Raw genomic sequence first — 22,676 nt, 5'->3', positions numbered from 1 at the left:
TTTATAACATACATTTACCATACCTTTTAGCAGGTAGTCTAGGACTACCGCGTTTATTTCGTTTTACTATATGTTTAGTTAACAAATTAAAGAGTTACATTTACAAGGGGATCTCTTTGGGAATGGTATACGGTATAAATATGGCTTCGATCGATGTCGCCGCCTAGTTAACGCTGGGGCTCTGGGGCGTGTAGGTGTAGGGTTCGTGGGAGCCCTGCTCTCCGTTGTCCAACTGCTGATAGCCGGTGACAGCGGAATTCTGGGGCGGAGCCATCTTTCCGCCGGAGATGAGGACGCCGAGGCTCTGCTGCAGCTGCCAGCGGCGGGCCTCGCGGATGGACTTGTTGCGGCGCAGCGTCTTGGCCAGCATGAAGGCGCAGAGGACGCCGAGGAGCTGGACAAAGGCCACAGTGGTGGCTCCGGTGGCAATCAGCATGGCGCTCTGCGACACAATGAAGTTCATCTTGCGGAAGCAGCCGTAGTCGTAGGTCTCCATACAGGTCATCTGGGTGGAGTCGTTCAGACTTGTTGGTTGGTTGCCGCAGCATGAGTTGGGCACCACCACGTCATCGACTCCCAGAGTGGAGTTCACATTGGCGGATAGGTAGTCCTTCCAGTCTTCCGGCTCATTAACTCCGCAGCACTCAAGCTGTAGTCAAGAAATGCGTGACATTATATTAGGATGCATTTCTTTTCATTTCCTTGTACATCCCATATTTAGGGGTTTTGCACATACCATAGATTGCATGAAGTCCACTCCAGACTCCACGTAGGGATCGTGCTCGTACTCAGCCAGGGCTTGGTTCATGGTTCGGATCAGCATGCCCCTCACCTGCGATTGCATCACAAAGGCGGCGATGGCGGCAGAAACCTCGAGGATGAAGACCAGGAACAGGCACACTCCGTACTGCAAATAAGTGTCATCATATTAGCACATCACCCATTAAAATCTCACTTTAAATTCAGTTATTCAGTTAATACATTTTGATTCAGTAATTTATCTTACCAGATTAATGACCATCACACTCTCCTTGACGGCTCCATAGGCCCCCAGGGTGGCCACTGCGATCAGAATGAATCCGATGGCAATGAGGAGTGCCGGTGGCGACGAGAAGTGTCCATCGATGAAGAGGCTGAAGTCGCCGAAGATGGTCTGGATCGTAGTTCCCACCATAATCAGGAGGATGGCGGTCAGCTGGGGGCGGAAAATTGGAAACGGGGTAAGAAATCGTTGGGAATTGCATGTGAAATTCAATTTGCGGTGAGATATTCAGTGTGACTTTGTGAACACATCGAACGCAGTATCTATTACTATGTCCATTCTGAATGATCAAAAATGGCGAACTAGTTTAGTTTTTAATTCTAGTAACACTTTACCGTACTTATAGTGTGCAATATATATAGGCGTTGTTAAATCTTGTTAACTTATTAATAATAAAAGGATCGCAAAACGTTTGTAATAATGGATAGGCATTGTTAGGTTTTTAAAGCATGTTTGCCCCAAGTGCACACCCACTTATTTTACAAACTAACGTATTTATTGGCTTGTTTTAAAGCATATATGTTAATATTTATTGTAGATCAACAACCAAGTTGAGCAAACAATTATTACCTGGCCCGGAAATACACATGTACATTGTTGCACCCACACTATAAAGAGTATTTTGGTCTGGCTATCTTATCAGAATGAGTAATTGTTAAAGTGAGTTATCGTAAGGAATGGTGAAATATGAAATAAAAATATTTTTAACCGATATTTGCGATAGCGTAATTTTTAAATTTAAGATTTTCCTTATACCTAATATATGTGGTTGCTACCTCAATCTCAATTATTTTTGATCTAGTTGGTATTCGTTAGTAGAAGGCAAACAAAAAACAGTTGGTAAGAGAAAATGGTTCTTGACCTGTTTCTCTTTCCCTGCGATTTCCCAGTTCGCTCTCATTTTTGTTTTCCTATCAGCGAAAAACAAAAAATATAGAGTACTACACCCACACTCATTTAGCTGGACGGGATGATAAGACTAGGTGCTCTGTGTGATAAAAAAAGGCAATCGCAGAAAATGGAAAATAATCCAAGATGGCGGAACCGTGATTCATGGGTGGCATTAATGGAGGACTACGATCCGGGATTCAGTAACAAGGATCATCTACTCACCGCAAACATGAAGCTCACGATGATGAGCATGTACTTGGCGCACCTCATGCCCGAATTCAGCTGCAGTTCTCTATTAGCCATTTCGCAGTTTCTCGCTTGGATGTCAGCTGCAATTTGTGAAAGTGTTAATAGCTGGCCGATTTCGATATATAGTATAGTATAGTATCGTATAGTATAGAGTATCGCTCGCTTTAATTTGACGACCGACCGACCCGGCAGTGCACGTACTTTAACTTTTGCTAGTCTCACTTGAACTGAGTGGCAAAACGGTTAAGGCAATCGGCCAAGTCAACTGCCAACCAGCCGTCTCTCTCCCACGCTCCGAAAGGGGCCGTCCGGCCTTGCCGCCTTCTCACTCCCACTCGCTCGGACACTGCGAGAAATTTGAAGCAATATTTAAATACAAATTTTGTCAAATACTATTATTAGCTTATTGATTTGAATATTTCCATATTTTTCAATGTACGTATGTAGCGGAAAATCGCTTCTTTTTGAGGGTATAAATAAAGAATATAAAATAAATAAATCTATGGAAACATTTAGTTCCGAAGCATTATGAATATAATCCTGAAAGCGTAAATATAAAACTTTTAAATCCCATTTACTTTTTCAGTGAACTTGAAACACGTCTACTCTCTGGAAAGCTTTCCAAGCGACCGTTATCAGTTTGTTATGGCTCATAGCCTTCCAGTTAGACAAATATATGATAAGATAACGATTTCAGGCAAGTTTTCGCCATTAAAGGGATGTTCTAATATCGAATATTGGGCCAAGTCGATGGTACATCCAGTGCCCTTTAAAATCTTATACTTACTGAAACTAACTGGAATTTATCTGCTTATAAGACTTCACTCCCCCTAAAAAACTCACATGCCGTGCTGGTCAAGTTCACATGTCAATGCCAGTGGCTCAATCGAGTATATTATCGATTTACATTCAGTTTTAAGTGAGTCAACTTCTATGGTCTATCGATTTTTTAATCGCACTGCACTTCCGAACTGCTTAAATTATTTACAGGTAAACACAGGTGTGCTTGCTCATAAGTATGTCAGCTGGCTGTCAGGCTTCATTGGGAAAAATACATATGTATGTGTGTATATTTGCAATATGTTTTTTCTAAAGTCATATATATATTTAAATATCTCTCAATGCTCTGGAACTCTATATATTACATTAAATATATTAAAATATATTATTAAATATAAATTATACAACAGCAAAAATTAAAGAAATAAAAAATGGTGATAAAATTTAAATAGATTGTTTGAATTATATAAAAAAATATTATTTGTATCAGCTATAATTTCATTCGTATTTCATTTAAAAAAGCAGTATTTTGATCGACAAACATCTATATTCTGTTAGTAAGTACTAAAGTAATAAGGCAAGATTTAGATTGAATGAACAATGCATTCAAAATTTTATTGACCACAATATCAGTATGAACGATAAGATTGCATTGTGCGACAAATGTATAACCAGTTAGACGATAAGCCTTATTAAACAGCGAAAGAAAAGTTAATATAAATACACTAAAATATGTTCTTTATTTATACAAGCAAGGGTAAATGTCAGTACAATATGTCTTAGAACATCATCGAATTTAGCAGTGTCTTAAAGTAAATATCGGCACCATCCTCATCTAGCTCATCATCCTACAGAATCGATTTCCTCCGGACCTACATAAAACCAGTAATGCCATTACGGATCTTAATCTCACGTGCAATGTAGCAGGCAAAGATTACGCCAAAGAACTGTAAAGAATGGAGAGGAAAATTGTTGTGAAAGGTATTAGGAAGATATTAAACATTTGTAATAATTGGCCTAGTTATATTTTAGGCCAAACAGTACATGAGCTATTTCAGCACCATAACTCACCTGGAGGACGGCAATGACCACACCTGCCGCTCCCAGGCTGACCGCATGGGCGGAAATGTATCCGGAGAATCCGTCGAGGCATCCGACTTTGTGTCGGTATTCCACGCTGGCCTGAGCATCATTGCAGGTGAATGTGCCCACTGCGCCGACGGGAACGTTGCAGCAGGAGATGGGAAGATCGCCGTTGGGGAAGGCGCCGTTCCAGTCCTTGTATGAGCTGACACCACAGCAGTCGAACTCCTCCTGGATTTCATCCCAGAGCTTGGTGGTCGCATTCGGAAAAATACTGTTATACTCGTTCAAGGAGTAAGTCAGCGAATTTTTGATCAAATCGGAGGCGTCGTTGCGCAGCACATAGCCACTGATACCAGCGGCCAGCTCCAGGATGAAGATGATGGCCAGCATGACCGAGAAGCTGAGCACCAGGCAGTAGTTCTCCTTCAGGGCACCCCAGCAGCCAAAGAAAGAGATTACGATGATGAACGATCCGATCACGATCAGGAACGTGGGGATCGAGAAGAACTTTCCGGCCAGGAAGAGTTTATAGCCCGTATAGACGGCGCCAACTCCGGCTCCCACGGCAATCAGGATAATGCCAGTGATCTGGATGGATGGTTATAATGATCAATATTAGGGTCTTTGTTTAAGGCATTTTAGCAATTCATAATTTGGATTTATCGTAATTATTTCTAAGAAAAGGTTACTTATTTATGTTATTAAAATGAAAGAAATTGTGTAGGAGATAAAGTAGTGTTTGTATGATTTGCAAAAATAGCAAAAATGTAACTTATTTATGTGTTATAGTTTTTTGGAATGATGGCCTAAAACGAAGTAGCACGTAGTTAGACCATAATGTTAATATAACCAATATATTTTAAGGATATATATAATGCCCAGAATAACATTTATGGCCACCATTCCTCGTATTTAGTGTATGTTTTAACTAATGACCAATAATCCTTTAGTCAACGTAATCTCAAATGCGCTTTATCAGCGCCCTGTGACTGGTGACTCATCCAAATAGAGACCAAATCATTAACTTACCAAAAAGATCAAGTTGAATCCGAATAGCGTGTACTTCACAGCATTGGCGCTGCCCGTTAGTAGCGACATTTTGTTTGTTTTAGTTTATGCGCTGTAAGAGCAATAGTAATATTAATAAAAGGCTTTAGACCAATACGAGATAGGTTCTTTGTACGGGCCGAAAATATAACACAACCGACGCAAATCGATTCCGAAAGTTAAATACGCTGCAGTCGAAACTAAGACACCAAGGAAGGTTTCACTCCCTATCAACAAAAGCCAATATATATATGTATATATTTAGTTATCAGTAAATGATATGGCACATAGCATGGCACATCTAAGCCAAATGTGGTCAACCGTTGTATTTTTAATGTGCCGATGTTGCCGAGACCGCCATTTCAGACAAGATAAACGAGCGTTTTGATGAGATAAGATACGATAAAATTTTATAGAAAAAGTTTGCGCATTTTTCGGAGCAAAAACTAAATAAGAGTAAGTTTCAAAACAAAACTGTGATTAGAGACATCAAGATCTATTAAAGCTGTTCAAGCGATCGGCTTCTTATTGTTTCGAGTACTGTGTGATTTTAAATATTTTGTGTATTTTAAGGAAATGTGAAATTCAACGGAATTCAACAAACTTTGTGCCTAGAGTTCATATGACTCATTTTGCTAGGGAAAGCATTTTAAGCACAATAAAATTTGATGGAAGACACACATATATTAATTTGGCTCGATAGTGAAGATTATAATCACATTTATAGATAAGAAAGCCAAGTGTTAAGGGTTCCTCCGTCTATCGGATCGATGACTCATCTATATGCCAGACCAGATGGTGCAGTGTCATTTAGAGTGCCCAAAATCGCGTCACAAATTGGCAAACATAATTATATGGGATTTCGAAAGTTATTTTTTCGAATTGCTCCCAACTAGCTATCTTAACGTTATATTTGTTCTTATCAGTGGCCCAGTTTGAGCATAACGCAGTGGCACTCGAGTTATACATTATCAATTTTTTCTGCTTTTTCAATCTACTCACGGCACACAGAAAGTGGACAATTTTAGTTTAACTTGACGGCAGTTGGACAACAACTGAGAGGCTCTTCCATTACCAAAAACGCTCGCAGAGGATTATTATTGCACCCATAAGCTTTGCTACCTATCGAGTTGTTGGTTTGCGTGAGTTTAGTGATAAAAAGTGAAATATATAACGAAATGTGGAAAAGCTGCGAAAAAGCTCTTCACAGAGTTAGCACGGGTCTGCGAAAAGAGAACTTCCACGTTGTTTTTTTCGAATTGTATGAGCAAATATATAATATTTCATGACTATATTGAACATTTCGCAAATGTATTGACCGTTGCTTATACAACGAACCGCTTTGTATTAGCCAACATGGATTACGCGTCGTATACGCGATTTATCCCCATTCCTCATATAGATAAAAACTTTAATTGAAATATGTATTATATTTATTTTCATTCACTTTGCTTGTCGTACACTAAATGCTACCGAAGAATATATATGAGTATCATTTGTTATTTTATATGTTTAGTTTTTAGTTTAATTTTGTGGAGTTGCTGGCATAATTTTAATACTTGAATTTCGAGTGCAATGCCAAAGCGTGTGTTTCCATTCTTTTTTTCAGTGTGTGGGAAATGCAATGTGGAAATGCGAACAGGAACTGGGAGCTGAAACATATTCATAGTCACATTTTGCAATATTAGTAAGTCGGTTAGTTTGGGTGCCGTCAACCTTGAGTAATTTGTTTGAAATTTATCGCCTTGCCAGTAAATTTCGCAAATTACCTAAAGAAAGTCTCATCGAATTGGGTTGGTCGTTCAGTTGTTAGTGCGTTTTACAAATGTGTATATAAATCATTTAAATTAGATGCTTTATTTTTTAGTAGTTCGTTGCTTCCGCGCCGGTGTCCCCACATCCTATTTCCTATCCTTGCCGTGGCGATCCCGCGGATGCCTGCTACTCGCCATCGTCGAGGTGGTCAGGCTGTGGACATGGTGTGGCTGCTGCTCCCGATGGCCATGTCCAGATCCCTGATGCTTGCCGCTGCTGCTGTGCTGGTGCTGATGATGCTGGTGTCCATTCAGAGTGCTTTTACCGTGTCTGTGGACGAGGAAAATACCCTGTTAGATCTAAGATTACACATGCGACAGTACATAATATATAATTTTAATGATTTTTCTACTGTTTGGTTTCTTAGAATAGTGTTTCCAAATTGCTACTTCAACTACGTAGTTCCAGTTGCTAGAGAGAAATAGAATAGAGCAAGGCCGTTTGATGTTGTGTTTCGGTTTTTTAATTCCAATTTCATTGATGATTTCAGTTGACTTTTTTTTCTGGTTTCCAGCAACATGTTCATAGTCAGTTTTTAGAGTTGATTCTACTGATAGAGCGGAGTGTGCGTGAGGTTAGAAATTTAAGTGGTGTGAGTTCATTAATCGTAGTCAAACATGCAAGAGAATTATTTGGTTAAATTATAAAAATGTTATATTTTAGTGGAGTTTAAATTCAGTTTCAAAAAACGTTTTTTGTGGTGCCACATTTGATAGTAGAGAAATTATAGTTTAATGTCCATTTCCAAACCACTTTTCGTACTTCCCGCTAAATCCCAACATGCAATACTGGGTGTTAGAAAAGTAAACGGAATTTGGAAAAAACGCTTACGCTGTGAAAAGTAAAAACAGAACCCAGACAGGCCCTTTTTTCTTTTTTGTGCTTGTGTGCATTGGCCGAGTTTTTGATTGTGTGTGCGCTCCAAAATAAATAATAATCAAAATTAACAACGAAAGTCTCTCACACTCGAATATTATTTTTGGGATTTTAGTATTAGTATGGGGAACACAGTGGTTGGTTGGGTGGTTTTTGGGTGGTGGTTAGGAAAATGCAGTTCACTTTTTGGCCAGCTGTGGGATATCAAACGTAATCGTGCATTTGGGATTATTTGGGTGTGCTTGTGTGATTTTTGTGACGAGATCCTGTCAGCCAAAGGATATGTATCATATTTATTTGGATTTTTGGTTTCTTTTGGGCTAATGTCTGTCCCGCGCTGACTATGAACATGTGCAGATGCCGAATGGCTGGTGGGTGGACACACTGCTGCGCACTTGTCGCATTTTCAGCCTTTTTGGCCAGCCGCTCAGCCGGCCACGCCCCTCCCGAGCCGCCGCCCCTGTCGCCGAGGCACCAAAAAGCTGCGCATGCTCATTGCTCAGATTGTTTTGGTAGGGACGCAGCTTGTCCGCCTTGCCTAGCTCCTCGCTGGTGGCATACAGCAGATAGTTGTCATAGACATGGCTAACACTCGAGTTCCGTTTGGCCGGCAAGTAGGGCAGGAAGGCGAAGCTCGAGCTGGTCGATTGGGTGGCCTTCAGGGAGGGTTTCTTGCGGGCCACACTGCGGCACCTCAGGGTGGACTGATTCGAGTAGCTGGGCGGTATCATCTGCAGCTTGGTGCGATACTCATAGCTGGCGGGCGGATTCACCGGGACTGGGATTAGGGATCTCTTTCGTTTGCTGCGCGGCGGTGGCTGCGGTGCTTTCGTCACCGTCTCTACCTCATCAATGCTCGCGTAGTCCGCCTCTTTTGAGGGCTCCTCGACGCTTTCGGCACTATGCTGTTCCGGTGACTCCTCGCTGGTTTCGGTATTGGCTAAATTCGTTACGTATACGTACGTCAGTTCGTGGTGGTGCGTGGGTGGTGCTGTGGTGGTGCTGGCTGATGCAGATGCAGATGGTTTATGCGCTGTGGTTTTCGATGCTTTCGAACTGGCTGTTGTGCTCGTGGTCGACTTTTTGTGTATCGTTGCCGAGTCGTGGCTACTGCGACTCGATCTCGTCTTACTTGGCCGACTGCTCTCCCGGGTTCCCGACGACGGATGCTCACTGTGCCTAGAGCGACTGGAGTGACCTGTAGTTGGGCAAATGGAGAATCGTTAGATGTTACTTAATACAAAATTATACTAAAAGGCAGTTTTATTTCATATTTTTTTTAAATTATATTCTCAGACTAAATGGCCTCAAAAATAACATGCTGGTGGAGTAAAATTGTGTAAACTGTGCCTTTTGAACTATAACAAATTACTTGATTATGTTTCAGGTAAAATTAGTTTAAAGTTTAAACTAATCCGTCTCAGTGTGGGCCTGGACTAAAGTTACATTGTGCGAAGTGTGTGTACGATGGTTGTGTAAAAAGAAATTATAAACAATTTAATTGGTTCTAGTTTTAAGCAATCTGTTAAACGTAAAAAGGTGTGAAACTCGTATCTGTTGGTTGCAGGTGTTTTTTATAAGTTGATTTTAAAGACCTTAATGTTAAAATATTAAAACAATCGGTCAACTATGTTTTTCATCTATTTTCGTGAGATCAATGCAAAGTGTTGCTAGTATCATTTAATCAGAGTGTTGTAAGTTTTGATAAAAGTGTTAATAATTCTGATCAAATCTAAAAATCATCTGGCGAACCTAAAACGTTTGTTCAGCCTTTGCGGCTGTGTGGCACCCATAATGAGTAAGCCCAAAACAAGAAGTTCTGCAAGAGACAGGATCAGATTAACCGAATTTGATCACTCGGTTGTATCCTTTCTGAAAAAAAGTACAGATTTTTCTTGATCTTACCCCTGGAGCGCGTGAGTTCATCGCGGTGTTTCTCGGAGCCTCGAGAGCGTTCCCGATCGCGTTCCTTCTCTCGATCCCGATGGCTGCTCTGCCGCGAGCGACTTTCATCCGCCACCCGGGAGGATCTTATCAAGCGACTGGAAGATGAGGTCTTGGTCTCAGTGGATTGATCCATCTCCCGGCTGTGGCGACTGTGATGAGAGCTTCGCTTCGACTCAAGGGAAGATGATCCTGCTCCAGTGGCACTGGAACTACTCCTTGGCTTGCTGCTGTTCCGATGGACCCGAACTTCGATTGGCTCATGGCGCGACTTCTCTCGCTTGGGGGTACGCATGCGCAGACGTTCGGCACGCTGCTTGGTGGCCACTTGGTCGTCGGACGATCCGCCGCCGTGGGTCATGGACTCCCGCGAGCTGGAGCGGGACCGATCACGTGGACAGCACTCGATGGAAGACTGCGATGAGCTGCGAGCTCTAGACGGCGAAGGAGTCGACTGCCTGGAGTTTCGGCGCGCCTCAGAGGCGAAAGTGCCGCGGGCCACACCCATCGATTGAGGGTATACCTTAACCTTCTCGTCAATGGTCTCTAAAGGTTTGGCGTTGCGCCGCTGCAGGGAACAAGATCTGCGCCGCTGATCCTTGATGGCTGCCTCGTCGGAGAGAGCCTGTTAAAGAAATGATTTTTGTTGAGTTTTATGTAAATTTATGAATATGAACTGTGCTGAGAAACTTACCTTCAAAGTCTGATCAGCGTTGCGGGTCATTTCACTTAGGATCTGGGCGTCTCTCTGCAGGTCGGTCTTCCGCTCATAGCTGCCCGGCGATCGGGATCTGTCCGGCGAGTGGGCTGGTGACTTGACCCTGAAAGTGGTGGTCAGTTCGGTGGCTATGTTCTCGTAACAGTGCTCCTCGTCCTCATCCAGATCATCGTCATCGTGGTGATAGTCGTTGGTCGTGCCGTTGTCGTTATGGTGGGGACTGCTGTGCCTCAGTAGGTCGGGTCGATCGTTGAGCAGTTGCCACTTGGTCGTGGTCGTGGTGTTTGAGTTCACCTCATCACTGTGGCTCACTTTACTGCGACTGGGCAGTGTCCTTCTGGGATTTGTCGTGGGCGTTGTGGAGAGCTTCGTTTGCTGTTGCTGCTTCTGCTGAACTCCAAAGTAGGAGAGTTCGTGTTCGCGCAACTTGCGAGCACCGCGTGCTTCTTTCACAATCTTCAAGGACTCGCTGCCCGATTCATCGGCATTATCCATGGTGGACTGCCCTTGGATTTGCGGCTGAATGAAGAGGGTTCTTGGCTTGGCCACTGGTATCAGTTGGCCAATTCGTAGGGTGGGCGGAGTTGCCTTAGGTTTCTCGATTTGGGGAGCATGGAGCGCTATATTCATCACATTGGACTTGGGAAGATCTGAAAAGGTTAAGAAAAAATATGTAATATGTGATTACTTTTTTTTTAACAATTTCATTAAAATGTAAAATCTTATTATTGACTTTTTATGAATTGATTAAGCTAAAAAAGCTTAATGGCTACTATCAAATCGGACTATCTACTTCACTGGTTCAATTACTCAGGATCCTTATTATATTGCGCTAAATGAACTCCTCTAACTCAATACTCTATTTTCTCTGTAGTTTTAGCAAGCGTTACCTGCTCGCTTCAGCATCTGATCCTGTGCCTCGATTTTCCAGATGGTTCTCTTGGCTTTGAGGCGACTCCAGCTGCTGGAGTACTCGCTGCCCTTGAACGCCTCTGTCGGCTGCTGGTCTGGAGAGGAACTACCCTGGGTTCCTCCCCCACTGTCACTGTTGCTGTCCCGGAAGTACCGCTTCACCTCCTCATCGGCACTGTCTTCCTGATCCTGCTCGGCGGCATCGTAAAGCCTTCGCAGTTGAGTCAACTGCTGGCTCACCGGGATTTGGGTGTTTCCCAGCAATTTCAGCCGAGGTGGAGCCAACGGAGTTCGGGGCAGGGAATCATACAATGCGCTTCCGAATAGATCGCTGCTCGTAATGGAGGTGGTGGATATGGTGGAGGGACGGCGCGAGGAGGAGTAGGATCCCTCCTCCTGGTAGCTATGCGATCGGAGCATGGGCGTGGGCACCACTATCGTGGGTTGAACCAAGGCGGACTCAATCGAAGCTATGCTCAGGCGACGCATGGCCTCATCGAATTCACTGGCCGATCGCATGGTCCTCATAATCAGCGATGTGGACTTTAATCCCTCGTCCAGGATGCGCTGATGCTGGCGTAGATCCTCTAGCAACAGCTTTTGGGCACTGGGTCGTCGGTGTTGGCGGTATTTCAAACTGGGATGGTGATGCATTGCAGTGCCTGTGTGGGAAATGTGCGGAAAGTGTCGTTGGTGGATTTGGAAATTCATGTTTCTTTTTCTATTGTTTTTTTTTTTAGAGCGTGGTTATCGAGCTGAGCTTAGCGGGTGGTGTTAGATGTAGCATTAGATGTGGTTTAGAAAAGCGGCAGTCAGAGTTCACAACATGCATTAAAAATACAATTCAGAGTACAGAGAGTTCGAGTCAAGTAGAGGAGTCCATGGCTAAAACCCAGATAGACTAGATCATACAACGTAATTCAGTGGACAAGGTACTACAAACTACAGGCATTCCAACTAGCTAATCAAATGTACATCTAAGTATACTTAGGTATAATAAAAGCACCAACCTGATTCAGCCCAATCCTCTGAGCCCAGGCTCACATTGATCTTGGTCGAGTACCCATTGCCAGCTGGTGAGGATTGCTGCTGCTGTTGGCGCTGCTCTACGATGCGAATCCTTTCGGCCACAGACTTGGGACTAATGGGTGAATCACTGGTAATTCCTTTAGGTGAAAAATACATTTTATTATCTCTAATCCGTACGTACTTCAATACACTTACCACTATCCCTTGCCGAAGGACTCTCCCGATCCGCTTTCATGGCCGGAACACTCCAAAGGACGTCGGCACTCTCTATGTTCTCGCCCAGGTGATAGGGTTTCGGCTTAACAGGCTTGTTCTTCAGGATCCCCCGAATGTTGGATAGCTCGTCCGTCTCGTTGTCCGTCGTATCCACGCCACTGGTGGAGGTGTAACTGTTCCGCGACGTGGACTCCATCAGACTGTAGCGTGGCTCGTGCACCGGCTTGGCCACCGTGGTCACCGTCACTTGAGTGCTACTGGGGGTGCTGTTACTGCTACTGGAAATCTGCAGCAAATAAATGGAATATTAGTTGGATTCTGATAAAATAATTACAATAATTGATGAAAATTCATTAATGTATATCGAATTTCAGTGATCCGAACTATTCATTTGTCTGAATCTCATGCTCACCTTGTAAGGCAAATAAATTTATAATTTTCTTGGGACCTCAATTTTAGTAAATTACTCACCGGCTGGCTAACCACCTCCGGCGGATCCATGAGAGTGGCTCGGTAGGCCACTGTGCTGGTGGCTATCGTCTTGCGGCGCTGTGAATCGTCACCAAAGTGGGTCACCTCGCTGCTCGCAGTGCTGCTGGTAGAGCTCCCTCCTCCGACGGCACTGGCTGACTTAACCAGACTCTGCAGTGGACCACTGGTGGTGGTGGTGGTGGTGTTGGAGCGGCGGCGACGGCGAAAGTTTTGCGTTGGCGGCGGCTTGCCGTCGGTCTCAACAATATTAACGCGACCCGATTCGGCGGCAAAGTGCACCTCCGTCTTGCAGAACTCCACTCGCTTCTGGGCGCTACCTTTGCTCAGGTGACTGGTGGTGGTGTGGGAGGTGCTGGAAACGGCAGTGCCTCCATTCACATGAATCTGCGAGGTTTTGCGGACATCACGCCAGGTTTCCTCCACGGCTATCGAATGGCGTTTACTCAGCTCCCCCTCTGTGGGGCTGGATGACGGGATGATGGGTTTCAGGGACCTGCCAAAATGAACAATGGTGCCAACGCCATTCTGTTGTTGTGCCGCAGCGGCATTCTTTTCGTTCCTCTCCCGTTCCCTTTCGGTGGGCGACCAGTTGCCAAGTTGCTCACCGGATCTCCCCAGGCCACTGTCCGTGGAGGCGTCCACCCGGAATATGCTCTTATCCTCCGGCGGTGACATCTTCTCGAAGCCGTAGGATTTGCGCCGCAGATGCCACTCACTGGAACTGGTGTCCTTCTGCCGCTGGCGTGACTCCAAGCTGTGCGTATTGTGTACGGGTCGAAAGGCCGAGGGAGTAGATTGAGCCGGCGGCGTAGGATCTACCTTCTCCACGCTGATCTCCCGCACTACGACTGGCTTCTTTTGGTGATAGGCCAGGAAGTCCTCTTTGTAGAGACTCTCGTCCGAAAGCTTCTTTAGCTTGCCGCGTATTTCCTGCAGGGACTCGGCCGTAAGGAATGTGTTCCTCTTGGCCACCGTGGGCTTGGCCGAGGGAGTGTTCAATATGTTGTCCAGAGCGGCCAGATCCACGTGATTATTCCGCATGGCCGTGTGAAGGCGACGACCGTTCTCCAGTTCCGCTCGCAGACGGGCAACGCTCACCGAATTACTCGGCAAATCCAGGGGTCGAGGTCGGGCCGAGGTCGCCGGACTCTTGTAGTGATCCTGCGACTGAAAGGAGCGACGCAGCTTGCTAACCCTGCGCCACTCACCCACCGGCTGTTCGGCGGGATCCTCTCGCTCCCAGTCGTTGCTGAGATCATCCGTGGAAATGGAGCGGGACCGCTGGAGCAGCGTGGATCCTATCGAGGGCACTGGAGGGGCGTAGACCGACTGGGACACCTGCTGGCGACGCTGGTGGCGAGCGGTGAGTCTGTGTGCGGAGGAGATAAAGATGGGGATGTGTTACTGGATTCAGGGCCGATCGGCTAATGGACCAAAATTTCTGTGCGCGACTTACCGCAGATTGTCGTCGTCGTCGTCATCGTTATAATGCCGGAAACTTTCCAAATCACGACGCTGCGTTGGCGGGGCAACAGCTACGTCAGCACCACCAGCTCCACCAGAACCACCCACGCCACTTGGGAGCTGGCCATATAAGTCAGCCTGCTTGGCCCAAACCGCTGACGACGGCGTTGATGATGATGATGATGATGATTCTGGTCCCACAATTGCATGTAGGCTTATTTTGCCCGCACTTCTGTGGGTGTTGCTCGCCGCTTGTGTTGCAGTTGTTAGGTTCGAATTGTTGCTGCTCTGGCTTGAAATGCTCGAACTGCTTTTCTGTAAATGGCAAGCAAAACAACGAGAGGCGAAAAATTAAAAACAAAATTAAACAAAATCAACCATATTCAAAAACCAGCACAAAGACGATCTCAGTCCGACTGAGCGCATTATATAGCCAGGCTATATGGCGATCTCGAGTGCGGGTGTCTTTCGTATGGTTATCGTTATTGATGCCGTTGTTATTGGAATTGTTATGCTATATAGGAGTGGGTGCAGTGTTTGACAGGAACTGCTTAAGGAAGCCGGGCACTTAAGTCGCATATAAGCGCTGAATAAGCTGTGGCAAATGAATTTCCGCATTGGAGACAAATGGCTTCAAGAGAATTGAGTCCTCGAATAAATAAAGAACTAATAATGGAATAGATCAAGCCATAAGTAGCTTATGGAAATAGAGCTAATTGCTATAAGGCAAAATAAATCTTACAATATAATGCAGATTAAGTAGCTGAAGTGAATGTCTTAATATAACGATCACAATTATAAAGTATATAAAACTTTTGCTTCTCAGAGGGTATATTTTTTCTAAAAATAAATACATTTAATGTTTTCTCCATAAAGTAAAATATATATTTGCACATTTTCTAGGCTTAACAAATTGAGAAACAAAACGAAATTCCCCGAATACGTTTTCGTAGTAAGATTAATGACCAGAACCTCAGGTGACTGTGACTGTGGGCGTTGATCTTGTCTCAAGACACTTTCTCATCATTTTTTTTTTGCCGCCCAATAATTAGACACTTTTAACTATGCGAATCGCGTTTCGAGAGAGTTGGCGTAGAAATTTCCTTTGTGGTCATGACCCAAATGTCCAGCTGAAGTGCTAAGAAACGCCTAATTGAGCCACGCTATTATTAAATATTTTCATTCGATTCCGATTCGTTCGATGAGTCAAATATTCAGTCGTACCAGACAGTTTGTGGAAAGTCTGGTAAGGTTTAATTTGATATATGAGTTATGACCAATTGCAGAGAACAAGCTACTTTTATAAGTTTATTTTGGTAGCTGTAAGATGTTCTGAAATGACACTTCCATTTATTTATAACTGATATTTTTGGCCAAATTCCCCAAACGTTTTTATAGTTTCTATAAGACACTTATGGGCGATAGCGACTAACGAAGAAACTTAATTACAATTATCGGTTCTGTTTCCAAGAAAATGTTATAAATTATTTTGCAGCTCTATTATTTATTTGAAGCACCCCGATAAAATCTTAATGTTGTGAAGTTAACAACTAGCTTAGGACTTTCTCAAGATATTTTTCGATCCCTGTTCATTACACGATTTCCTCGAATTTCCCAGAGCCATGAATTTTCCCCCAAACACGACAATCGGCGACTGTTAACAACTGGCCATTTTCGGTCATTGCCATGGCCATGGTCAAAAGATTACTCCTGAATAAAAAACGAGATGGGGGAAAGCAAACATTGGCTCATGCTAATGAGCTAACTAAACAAAGACAACTACACCGAGAAAACAGGATGATCAACTTGAATATTGCCAACATTTAATTGATTGTTTTAGGAATAAAAAACATTAAACTACACTACTTTAAAATTTATAACCATGATTTCTAATATAGAAATATTAGACTGTGGAAAAATTATTGAATTAGCAACGTTCGAAAATATTACATTTATTATGCCAGAAGAATTCCCTATTTATTCCAGTGTAACAAAGGCGATTGAAACAAGACCCTGACTGTGGACTACTGCATTTGAGCCTGGCTCAAACTTACCATTAGATTGCTTAATTTCAGACTTGGAGCCGTATCGGGTAACAAATTGTGGCAGCCTTTGTGCAAAGGCTCGTCGGCAGCGTCCTCTTTATCGCTCGCCTCGCCATTAATCACAACAAAATCAACATGATCGTCGATTAGCTCCTGGCTCAGTGCGGATGCGGATGCGGAGGCAGAGGCGAATGTGGCTGCGGATGGAGTATGAACAATGCCAATGCCAGCATCGCTGCCACTGAGACTACAATCGTCGCTAAGCTCGCAGATGTCAACACCCTGGCTGATGGGGGATAGGATAGTGGACTTTGGAGGTGGATCGTGGCCATTGCTCTGACTCGTGCGGTGGTGGGTGGTGGATGTGGTGGTGGTGGATGTGGAGGAGGACCACGAGGACGAGCTCTTTTGCACGGTCTGGGTGCGGATCACCTGCATGGCGCCGTTGGCGGTGCGGGCCTTCAGCACCTCCAACTGTTTGCGTTGCGTGTGCTGTGTGCCATTCGGCTGTGAGATGTTTTGGGAGTCGGATATCTGGGGAGAGAGCGGAGAGAGAGAGGGGGATTCAGTGGTGGCAGGATAATGAGTGGATGTTTTTTAGGGGGATATATTATGGAATTAATATAAACATAATGTAGTAATAGGAATTTAGTAAGAGTTTTTAAATTTAGTTGGAGTGTGCCTTTTGTATGTTCCATATTCATTTCATCCATTTCGTTATTATTATTTTAAACACATCCCATACAAAAATATAAATATCAATAAGCCTAAATTACAAAAGTTTTCAATTCTGATCTTCAAATGTTATTTTAGCCACCTTAACTTTCACACATTGCCCGATCTAATTAATACATCAAGATATGCCTTGTTATATCGATTTCTTAGCCATAATAGCATTTGAATGGGTTCAAAATAAGATAAATAAAACATTAAACAGGCGATCGCGATGTGATTGTCTAAACTTCATTACGGGTGTGGGTGTGTCCCATGCGAGGCGTAAAAGTGCTTTGTCGCATGGCATTCGGCCGTTGGCAACGGGGCGTATGAAAGTTGCCAGACGAAACACTTGACCGTCGGCCACCCTTTGCCCCTCGCTCCAAGTTGCCCCTCCAAAACGCCTAGATGCCTCTTATCTCGACAGCTGGGCGTGCTCAGTTCGCCCGCTTGGCACACGTGACCAAACGCCAGCCACAAATCAAAAGACTCTCGAGAGCAACTGCAATTGCAACGGCAAACAAAACAGCAACTGCACCCTTTTGTGGTAATGCACTCAAAAAAGGAAAAATGGGATGTAAGTCCCAAGCATTTCACAAATAATCAATTAAGCTTTTGAGGACCTTCATGCTAATGGCAAGTACTTAGATCTTAAGATCTAAAATATTTTGTAAGAAAATATTCTTTCAGTGATTAATTTTTCTGTGTGCATAGATCTGAACAATTAGCAGATCCGTTCATTGGATCGTGCCATGACACACCATCGAAGGTAAGAAACAGAAAAAGAAATACAAAACACACTCGAATCGAACTGGCCAAAAGATCGATTGTGGCAATCGATTGCATTGATGATTTATAGTGCTAAAATGCATAAAATGCTCCAAATGAAAACTTTAACCCGCCGGTTGTCCAGTTCGCGGCGTATTCGTGTCAATGACCAAAATGCAGCCGTACATTTGACTATGAGTCAAAGTGCAGCATTGTTTATATAGAATACAAAAATTTGAATGTTCTCCAAGCGGTTCGTAACAAAGAAAATTGCATATTGTATGCAAGTTGTAGGTTGAGTCACCTCAGTGTTCTGGGTTCTCATTTGAAGTCTTGTCTTTTTTTGTGCTGTAACTCATAACTCGGCGAATGGCGAAAATAATTTCTGTGGTTATACACTTGGTAATTAGCTTCATTAGATGGGAATTTTTTTCGGCTCGCTGAACAAAGAATGGAATATAAATAAGGGATACGCAAATTCTGGGAAGTTTGAAAAACTCGGCAGCAGCTTTATATTTTATGATATGCATATTGTACGAGTTCAGGGTTATCCCTTTCAAAGTTCTCCATCTGGCGGTTTCACTTATACAGTTCAATTCAGTTTGGTTCGATTTCTGCCTGGCTAGTGATTTTAGTTCGGCGCTCAGGTCTTCAAGCTTCCCATTGACCCGAGGGCAAACGGACAATGCATAATAATTTCAGCGGCTCCCTAAAGTCACACTCATCCTTGGGACTTGGAACTGAAAAAAGAGTGCAGAATAGCGTGGCAGACATAAATTATAAGCCCAGTTTGGCACCCGCGGCCATGCACGTTCTGCCGGAGTTTCTCACGATGGTCAGAAGGAGACTCTTGGCGATCTGGGGCCGCTTTTCCGTAATGCCTCGCAATTTCCTATGGAGTGAACGCTGCAATATGTGTATGTCTGTCTATCTATCGATGACCTCTTTTCGCTGGCTCGCTGATTTTCCAGCTGGCCGCGCCGTTTTAGTTTAGGCCAGCATGTGTAGGCTGTTTGGCTGGTCTTGATCTTGGCCAGGCTAATTAAGCTGTTCGGTACCAATCTGCATGGCCCAGGGGGTGGCTCAATCATGGCAACAGCTGGCGCGGAAAGAAAGCCAACTGTAAATGAATTATTCCGACCTGGCCAAAATCAGCCAGCCAGCGATCAGTGTCATGATCTTGTACAGCCTCCGACGACCAGCTGATGATGTACACCCAGGCAGCAAAAAAAAAAAAAAGGAAACCACATAATTGAAAGCGCTGAATCCAAAACCGTTCCGAACCGAACCGAAGCGCAGAGTCAAGTTGAAGGTTCAATGAAATGCAGAGACTTGCCACGACTTCCACGGAGCCCAGCACTCGCATATATTATATGCCAGCCAAAGTCGTGATGATGTAGAGGAAGACTTGGCGTGCGGCTCTACACTGATAAAAATCGTTTGAAAATATCAAAACTATTCTGTTTTCAAAATGAATCCATTCATGAATATTATTTTTGAACGTAATTTATTAGGAAACTTCCAAGAACATTCGTACCATGCAAATGATCATTTTTAAAGATACAAATGTTTTGCTCAGTTTATGGATATGCCGAAATATTTTGTTGCCTGGGCTTGAAACGAATTTAATGATGCTGCACCATCATCATCACGGTCTCAGTCGCAAACTCAGTCGCAGTCGTCTGCCTGGTCGTGTTCGTCTGTCTGTGGCCATAAGATTGACTGTCTATCTCCCGACTCCGACTTCTGCCGTGTGACTCTGTGACTCTGCCTCTACCATGTACGTCCGTGTCGTCCATGTGGCATCTAGTCCGGCCCATAGTCCATATGTCCTCCAGTTCGTGGCATGCATGTCGCCTTTTCTACCTTTTCTGGCTATCCCGGCTTTTCTGGCTGGCAGTTCGCACAGATCGTCGGCATAGACATGCCAAACCATTGACTCTTTTTATTTTTAGCTGGCACTGACTTTGGTACTTTTCAGCAGAGCAATGCACAGTGGGTCTAAGATTCGTAAATTCCAATTCTTCATATAACTATACGGTTTTATTTGGTGTGTATTTGAACTGGACTTTCATAGCTGCGCAATTATAGCATTATGAACGGCTTTCCTGATCCTATTTTGACTAATTCATGGGATTTTTGTGATTGTGCAACTGAACATTTAAGTCAAGGTCATGCTGAATTACACCTGTGAAATATGTTTCTGAGCACGACCACAGTGCACTGTGAAGTATTTTCTGTTCTGGTTTGTGCCATTTTGTGAACCTCATACCATACGACCTGTGGCTTAAACCATAATAATATACATTTGTAAATGCATTATTTCTGTCACGATCTCGTTGGCTTCATATCTCTATATATGCTCAAGCTTTTGAGTGCAGTCAGTATATCATAAAAGTGCCTATATTTGCGTCATTGAATCCCAGCCAACAGCCACCTGAAACTCACTTGGGTCTCGGCGTGGAGTTCATTAGCGGCAGAGGAAACACTTAATTGCGGCAAGACACGTCAGTTGACATCCTCAATTAGTTGCAAGTAATTTACGTGTGTCGGCCAAATGGCTTGAAGAGCACTCGGGTAAAAAAGACAAATGAAATGCTGGTAGTTGACCACAGGTAAATCCCGTGAGTGGCCGGTTGCATCTTCTCCGCGGGCAGCATCTCTGGATTTTATTTGTTTTTTCTTTTTTTCTTGCTAGACTTGTGGCAACCCAGTGACCCACAAAGGCGGCGGCATTGCCAGCGGCCCGGTACCGTTAGGCGGCAACATTGTGGCAACATGGCCAGCAACTGAAACCTCAACTGCGAACCAACTGCAACTGCCAGCAAATAATTCAAACTCTGCTGAGCTTGCATGCTGCAAAACAAAAAAAGAATCTTGCAAAATGTAAATTCTCTGTCTTGCCTTTCCTTCTTCACAATCCGCCAACCATAATGCTAATGAAGAAGTTGTCAGGAGATCCCTGATCCGTCCATCTGACTGGCTAACGGTGTCTGGGTGCGTCTGCATAGAGATCTGCTCTGCTCTAGACCCGGCCAATTCGATATTGGATAATGGGTATTGCCAAATTGATTTCCCTGCGATTCGTGGCGGCAATCGCTGCCTTTGACTTTGTCTTTGTCGGCAAAAGCGCTTCGAATGAACAGCGGGACATCGGTGATATAAATCCCGGACTTGGCCATCAAAAAGAGCCGAGTCGAGCTCTTTAAACTGAAACTAATGCGGGCTAGTACCAGCGATGGCATACTTCTAGCTCTGAATCTCTTGTTCTTAGAAATGTGGCTTAGAGGCTATTAAAAGCTTATATTAATACTGTCATTTGGATCATAAAGAATTAAGGTGAAGTATTTCGATATTTAATATATCACACAAAGCACATATTAAAAATATATATAATATAGTATTTTTAAAACTTGAGTGGGCCAAACATGTTATTTTCCTTCTGTATAATATTTTATGACATAAATACTATAACTTAAGCTAAAGGAGGAGAACTTTTCCCATCACTGGCAAGGACTTGGTGTCTTCTTTCGGCTGATCGTTTCCAATTGATTGTATTGATCGTTTCCCCAGCCAATCCCCCCACTCTATTACCCTTTCATCTTTTGGCCAGGCTCTTAACATCGTCAGCCGCAGTGGCAACAAAGTTCAATCGCGATAAGATACAAAGTCAGCGGAATGAAACAACTTTCCGAGGTATTTTTCTTTCGGGTTTCGGTGTTTCTCCACGGAATACCCTGCAGCCATAAAAGTATGGCTCAAAAAGGGCATATCAACACTGATCGGGTGAATGTAACAGTTGCCAAATTGAGTGATTGTTTGGCTATTAAATGATCTCGAATTTAGCTCCAGGTAGAATGCATTTAAAATGTCAACTTTGAACTCAACCGCATTCGATCGATCGTTAGTACGGAAATAAGAGGTAATAATCAGCATATATATAGTCTGTAATCTCCACCATCCGGAGGATCATTGAAATTACCCCAAATTATTGCACGCTGCTCCCAAATCTGAGTAGAGATAAATTCTAATAGCCTAAGATGTCATAAAATTTCACGGATGGCTGGGCAATCCTAAGGTCAACAGTCTTAAGATATTTCGCTATGATCTCATCGACGGGGCAATAGGATATTCTATTGTTTCGTAAGCCGATCAGTATTCAGTTAGAGCAAAAAATCACTTAATTATTTGGATCAATCTCTTCAGTTCGAGTGCGGCAATACCAAAGCCATGATGTCATTGCATTTGATGGACGTTCCCGCGCAGTCCAAAGCGAATAGCTCGCAGTTGGCTAGAGTATCTTAAAGTCCAGATCTCGTTAAGTATGTGGGGCAATTTCAGATTGACCGGACCACGAGCAGAACCACGAACTAAGATCCAAGATTCTATTTCGATTTGGTTCTCGGCCGAGCACTCGAGGCGCGAACTTCAACTTGGCCCCACACACACACTACCACTACATGACTAGATGGCCACATGGCCAGTTGATGATGATGATGGGCTAGGTTGATGACGGCTGCCAGTGGATGAAATAGCATAAAATTAACGATAGGCCCCGAAGTGCTGCTGTGCCATCCAGCCAAAGGCA

The 22,676-nt window shown here is 43.8% G+C and overlaps 3 protein-coding genes across 14 annotated transcripts in view; all 3 read right to left on the bottom strand.

The window, feature by feature from the left end:
- Positions 1-20: 20 nt before the first annotated feature.
- LOC6731577 (tetraspanin-6) lies at positions 21-2,528 on the bottom strand. The gene is made up of 5 exons (XM_016179829.3): positions 2,384-2,528; positions 2,156-2,262; positions 1,007-1,195; positions 737-907; positions 21-649 (listed from the first exon to the last, which is right to left on the bottom strand). Exons 2-5 carry the CDS (start codon positions 2,234-2,236, stop codon positions 164-166), a joined length of 927 nt encoding a protein of 308 aa, XP_016024253.1. The 5' UTR covers positions 2,237-2,262; positions 2,384-2,528; the 3' UTR covers positions 21-163.
- Positions 2,529-3,683: 1,155 nt separating this feature from the next.
- LOC27207690 (CD63 antigen) lies at positions 3,684-6,232 on the bottom strand. The gene is made up of 4 exons (XM_016183375.3): positions 6,098-6,232; positions 5,078-5,168; positions 4,034-4,636; positions 3,684-3,909 (listed from the first exon to the last, which is right to left on the bottom strand). Exons 2-4 carry the CDS (start codon positions 5,144-5,146, stop codon positions 3,835-3,837), a joined length of 747 nt encoding a protein of 248 aa, XP_016024252.1. The 5' UTR covers positions 5,147-5,168; positions 6,098-6,232; the 3' UTR covers positions 3,684-3,834.
- A 273-nt stretch (positions 6,233-6,505) lies between these two features.
- The window catches only part of LOC6731576 (pneumococcal serine-rich repeat protein), a 34,926-nt gene continuing 18,755 nt past the window's right edge, over positions 6,506-22,676 (bottom strand). For 4 of the 12 annotated variants that reach the window (XM_039295938.2, XM_039295893.2, XM_016179816.3 and 1 more), the window contains exons 3-12: positions 16,616-17,140; positions 14,554-14,876; positions 13,077-14,466; positions 12,585-12,891; positions 12,371-12,526; positions 11,339-12,022; positions 10,425-11,098; positions 9,692-10,355; positions 7,742-8,984; positions 7,065-7,180 (exon numbers count right to left, since the gene is read on the bottom strand). In XM_039295938.2, coding sequence (XP_039151872.1) covers positions 8,128-8,984; positions 9,692-10,355; positions 10,425-11,098; positions 11,339-12,022; positions 12,371-12,526; positions 12,585-12,891; positions 13,077-14,466; positions 14,554-14,876; positions 16,616-17,140 — 5,580 coding nt within the window. In that variant the 3' untranslated portion in view covers positions 7,065-7,180; positions 7,742-8,127. Of the gene's footprint in view, positions 7,181-7,741; positions 8,985-9,538; positions 9,606-9,691; positions 10,356-10,424; positions 11,099-11,338; positions 12,023-12,370; positions 12,527-12,584; positions 12,892-13,076; positions 14,467-14,553; positions 14,877-16,615; positions 17,141-22,676 lie in introns of those variants that run through there. The other 8 variants (XM_016179814.3, XM_016179828.3, XM_016179818.3 and 5 more) reach the window with 8 other exon arrangements.

This window comes from Drosophila simulans, chromosome 2L (genome assembly GCF_016746395.2).
Source record: "Drosophila simulans strain w501 chromosome 2L, Prin_Dsim_3.1, whole genome shotgun sequence".
In the NCBI taxonomy this organism is placed as follows: Eukaryota; Metazoa; Arthropoda; class Insecta; order Diptera; family Drosophilidae; genus Drosophila; species Drosophila simulans.
Note: the sequence above shows the minus strand (reverse complement) of the source record. Positions and strands in the feature narration are given on the sequence as shown.